The sequence below is a fragment of the Cynara cardunculus genome, assembly GCF_001531365.2.
Source record: "Cynara cardunculus var. scolymus isolate 2C chromosome LG 1, CcrdV1, whole genome shotgun sequence".
In the NCBI taxonomy this organism is placed as follows: Eukaryota; Viridiplantae; Streptophyta; class Magnoliopsida; order Asterales; family Asteraceae; genus Cynara; species Cynara cardunculus.
Window position 1 is genome coordinate 29,181,074 of NC_037528.1, and position 5,813 is coordinate 29,186,886.

Sequence of the window (5,813 nt, forward strand, 5' to 3'; positions counted from 1 at the left end):
TTAACAACTCATCACTAGCTTGCTTAGTCATGCTTACTAGACTTGCCAACACACTCCTAGCTTTAACAAGTCATCACTAGCTTACTTTCTATATGTAGCAGCTGCTGGAGCATTTGTTTTTGTATAAATATGTGTATTTAAGGCTGAAATTTGAGATTTATTTAATAAGAAACTAGGCTGTTACAGATTGTTTTAAACAAATAAGGAAAAATAACTTTAATAATCCTAAATAAAGGATGACCTAAATGACAATGATGAAATATGATTTTTTTTCTTTATTGGAAAGAACAGATTTTGATACGAGAGAGTGAGATAATTTGGTACTTTTTGGCATCACAAGACAATATAGATCATCCTTTTCTGTAGCAAGTCAAATCGTCTACCCCAAATCCTTTTCCTGAAGCAAACAATATTCGTCACAAAATACCACTTGACAAGGTAAATCTCGTGCTAGTTTCTTTACGAAAATCAGATTAGTGGACAATTTTGGGACGTGAAGAACATTTTTTAAAAGAATGGATAAGCTGAGTTGGATATCTCTTATACCGGCTTCGGTAGTTTGAGTTCCATCAGCAGTGGCAATTTTCTTGTTATTTGGACAAGGTGAGTATGTGGAGAAGTGTTTGGAAGAGTGAGTCATATGGTTAGTTGCTCCTGAATCAATGATCCAGGAGTATTTTAGGGTTGAACATGAGACATTAAATCCAAATGAAAAAGGATGCTCACAGGTTAAAAAACAAGTACCTCAGAATGAGTATCCACCACCAGAAGGTTTTTCAGAGTGCTGAAAAATGACCTGAGCTTTTCCACTTCCTCTTGATTAAGGTTTGCTGGCTCTTGTTTGATTTCTTCTCGGGTTGGATCGATTGCAACATGGGCTTGTCCTTTTTCTCTAGCCGTTGCACTTTTATGTCCCCACTCTTGGCTTGGATGTTTGCCATGTAACTTCCAACATTTCTCCATGGTGTGACGTGCCTTTTGCAATAAGTGCATCATAACCCATCTCGATTTTGAGTCCTGAGTTGATCACCTTTCCCGGATCCAGATTCGTAGTTGGTTCTATTTTCCCTATCTTGACATTTTCGGCCATCATTGCCGAGCCATTCATTGGAGGGGTCTCAAGCATTAAGGTTCTCCTGCTCTCCTCGCTTCTAACAATAGTCACCACTTCATTAAAGCAAGATACTTCAGATTTTCCAAGGATTTGAATCCCTACTTGATCAAAGTCGGAGTTTAAACCTACAAGGAAGTCATAAACTCTGTCTTGTTCAATCTTGTTCAATGAAGTCCTTGAGTATCGCCGCATCTTTAGAGCAATTGGTCTTAATTATTCTATAATGATCGAGTTCTTGCCACAATGATTTTAATTGATTGGCATACTCAGTTACTGTTTTGCTTCCTTGTTTTGCTGCCATAGTCTTGACTTTCACTTCATAAACCTGAGCTGCATCTTTTGCTTTAGAGTACGTTTGCTTAATTGCATCCCAGATCCCTTTGGCATTAACCATGAACATCATAGTGTCACTTATTTCAGGAATCATAGAACTCCATAACCACGCCATGATCAGGGAATCTTCTTCATCCATGCTTCAAACTTGGGATCTTCTTGCTTGGGTGGAGTTCTGGTGAGATGACTGATTTTTCCCTTCCCTTTCAGGATGGTTCGAACTAGTTGGGACCATTTGAGATAGTTCTTTCCATCCAATCGGTATGATGCATGGATGTGCTGTAAATCTCCTGGTTGAGAAACATGGCAGATTCTGATTTGGGTTCTATCATTCTTTCGATTTTGGGTTAGGAATTGTTGGCAATGAAGGCCAAAAAAAGGAATCAGAGGAAGGAGGCAATGAAGGCCTGCGAAATTTTCAAAGAAGGTTTATGAAGGCTAAAAAGGCTTCCTAAGCTTCGATAGCTCTGCTACCATAACAAATTTAGGAATTCTGCTATGTTTCTTATTCATTCTTGAGAGAGAAGCATACAGTATAAATACACAAGGCAAAGGGAAAGAAAAGGAAACTATTCTATGAATCCCTGATTTTATGGGATTGCCTACAATCACTAGTATTATGGGATTATAATCGGCTCCAATTACTCTTACATTAAATACATAATCATTTACATTTTTACATTTTCCCACAATTTTTAATAATGATCTTATCATTACGGGCTCTAGATCCTCCTTTATTGATGATCTTGTCAAATACCTTAATTTTGTGTTCTCTTTGAAGGATTTAGGCGCTCTTATTTTCTTTTTAGGCATTGAAGTGCATCGCTCTTCATCCTCTCTTTTGTTGTCACAATGGAAGTATATATTGGATCTTCTTGAACGAAGCAAAATGACGGGAGCCAAACCCATAGCTTCTCCCGCAGAACCCGGCTTCAGGTTGTATGTGGGTGGCGATCCAATGACCGCCTCACAAGACCTCTGTACTTTTTTATTGCCTTTCCTTATTTAAATTTAAGGAAATCCACTTCTTTACTAGAGAGAACTCGATTTGAAGCTTTCMTTCCTCTTCGGGTGGTTTGGTTTATCTTTATTTAACTCTTGAGCAAAAAGAGTTCGCTACCTTTCTGCATAAATCTTGTTTTCAGGGGAAAGGCGGGTTCGTAAGCTGCAAGAAAGAGAGAGGCAGGCTATCTATTTTTGGAAGTCAGTGCTTGTATTTGGTCGTCCAGTTCTTCCTATGGACTAAGGGGAGGAAAGGGGCATTCTTCACTCCTTCGCGACACCACTATGTACTACATAGAGGCGGCTAAGGGCCCATTGGTTCTACCTTCTTTTCTTTGTCGGCGACAAGGGATCTCTCAACCACCGCTAAGCATCCATACCACACTTATACCGAAGCATTGTTGGTGCATTACAGTATGTGGCCATTACTCGTCCTGAAATTGCTTACTTTGTTAATCGGGTTTGTCAGTTTATACATAGCCTGTCTGAGCGCCATTGGGCTGCAGTCAAACGCATCTTGCGTTATCTTAACGGCACCATTGATGCCGGTTTTATTTTTTGTCCATCTAGAGACTCGATGTTAGTTTGTTTTACTGATGCTGGTTGGATATGGTTTCTCCATTTATTTTGGAGGAATTTGGTCAGTTGGTCGTCCCGAAAGCAAAAGGTAGTAGCTCGTTCTAGCATCGAGGCTGAATATCGAACCATTGCCTTTGCTTCAGCGGAACTTATGTGGCTTCAACAACTTCTAAAAAAAATGACAACTTCCGTGGATGGACCACCTATCCTTTTGTGTGACAACCTCAATGCAACGTTTCTCACAGCTAATCCAGTGTTTCATCAACGCTCCAAGCACATTAAACTTGATTATCACTTTGTGCGTGAACAAGTTCAGTCTGGTGAGCTAGTGGTTCACCATGTCAAGTCAGTTGATCAAATTGCCGACATTTTCACCAAAGCCGTCAGTGGTTCTTGTTTCAAAAATTTACAGTACAAGCTGCTCGTTCGTAATAGACCGTGAGATATTACAGTACAAGCTTCTAGTGGTATTTAGATATTGTTATAGTCTTCTATTTTAGGATATAATTGATTTTAATTGATTGATTAGAAATCCTTGATTGTAGTTGATTGATTAGCAATCCTTAATTGTATCTCATAGTTTCTGTAATTAGCTTTCTACATCGTCTACATATCCTTTCTGAATAAGTAAAAGGTAATCTTTTCACAAACTTCACATTGTTTATATATATATATATATATGGTGAAGGATCGTGTGAGAAAGGAAGTTATGGTGAGAAGCGTAAGAAAATATCTGAACCCTTGGTCACTTGTAATTTCATGTCCACCCATGAATTGCACTTTTGAAAACAATTGATCCGGTGCATCTTGGTGCACCTCATTAGTAGTGACATACAATTATGATTGATCTAAGAGTGGAGATCTCTTCTTACACTTCTCACTATAGCTTCGTTTCTCACCGGAATCCAATCCTATATATATACACTTCTTTTTATTTATATCTACAACACTATATATATATATATATATAGGCGAAGGATCGCGTGAGAAAGAAAGTTAAAGTGAAGCGTAGGATTGGATTACTTTTAATCTCTTGCCCACCCATGAATTGCGCTTCTCACGGGAATTGATCCGGTGCGTCTCGGTGCATTTCATCTTGGTGCATCTCATCCTAACGTACATTCAAGGGTGGAGATCCCTTCTTACGTTTCTCACCGGAACTCAACCCTATATATATAGTCTTTCTGGTTATGAGAAAAAAACGAAGGAGGGATTTATTACTATGTTGTTTCAGGATGGAAGCTACCCTGGTACTGGGAAAATTGATAATATAGGGTGCGGGAATGGTGAAGGAACAACACTGAATTTGCCATTAGCAGGAGGTTCAGGCGATATAGCCATGCGAACCGTGTTTGATCAAGTAATTGTACCGTCTGCCCAAAGATTTAAGCCCGATATAATTCTTGTGTCGGCAGGGTCAGTTTCCTTAACCATCTCTTCTTTTGGTCGAACACTAGTCAAATGTCTAAGATACCCTTGATAACTTGTAAATGGAATTTTTGGTTCAGATATGATGGGCATGTACTGGATCCGTTGGCGAACTTCCAGTTGACGACAGGAACATACTACATGCTTGCATCAAGCATCAAGCAACTTGCAAAGGAGATGTGTGGTGGTCGATGCGTATTTTTCTTGGAAGGAGGATACAATCTCAAGTCTCTTTCGACTTCCGTTGCAGAATCTTTCCGTGCTTTTCTGGGAGAACCGAGCATGGCAGCACAACTTGATGAGGGTGGGTTCTTGTATGATGAGCCATCGTTTAAGGTAAAGCAAGCTATCCAGAGGATCAAACACATACATTCTCTTTAGAAATTGTCACCCATTCTTGTATATGTATACTTGTGTATACACCAGTGCGCGCTTATGCACATGAAGTTGTTAGTAATTTGAATAAAAACTACGTTTTCCGTCCCAAAGCATTTTGAAATTACGTTTTTCGTACTTATGGGTTGCGACTCTTTGTTGTTTTCGTTCCTGTCCGTCGACTAAAACAAGCAATAAATTATAAACCAATGGGATGAAAACAACAATGAGATGTAAACGAAAACAATATAGTATGTTAAATAATTATATAAACGAATGAAATAAACAAAATTACTCAGTTCTGTTTACATAATTAAATTAAAACAACTCATTGTATTATATTTAAATTTAATGGAATATTTTCTTACATTTCATAAATATTAATACCAATTTCATGACCCTTGCTTGTTACCACATTTCACAATTTTTTTTTAAATCATTAATTAGTGTAATCAAATATGAATTTTAAAAGAAAATCAGATACCGTTTAATTATACACAACATAAATAAAAACAGTTTTATCAACTATAAATTTTTTAACTGATGGTAAATATTTTATTAAAAAGATTTATCAAAGTGTTGTTACATATATAAAACATAAGAAATATAATACTAGTTTTTATATAACTTACAAAAAACATTTTTCAGTATTGGTGTATTTCATTTTGACCGATATTGAATAATTGGAAAAAGTCTAAAAAAACCCAACGGACTTTAGTGTTTAGAATGATTAAGTCTTTTTGACAATTTTTTAAAACAAATAAATTCATGTACATACCAAAACATGTTAAATAACTTCTTGAACTTTTTTAAACTTGTTATATACATCCTTATGTTAATGTGGTAAAAAATAGAAAAAATCTAGAAAAAAATTCAATAGACTTTCATATTTTGAACCATTAAGCCTCTAACATTTTTTGAACCAAAAAAATACTTACATCTATAAAATGAAATAAATATACCAAAAAATACTTACATTTAC

The 5,813-nt window shown here is 36.7% G+C and overlaps 1 protein-coding gene across 2 annotated transcripts in view; it reads left to right on the forward strand.

Moving 5' to 3' along the window:
* LOC112509480 (histone deacetylase 14) overlaps positions 1–4,939 on the forward strand; it is a 28,212-nt gene extending 23,273 nt beyond the window's left edge. For both annotated transcript variants that reach the window (XM_025114463.1, XM_025114472.1), the window contains exons 8-9: positions 4,263–4,444; positions 4,537–4,939. In XM_025114463.1, coding sequence (XP_024970231.1) covers positions 4,263–4,444; positions 4,537–4,837 — 483 coding nt within the window. In that variant the 3' untranslated portion in view covers positions 4,838–4,939. The remainder of the gene's footprint in view (positions 1–4,262; positions 4,445–4,536) is intronic.
* Positions 4,940–5,813: the final 874 nt, after the last annotated feature.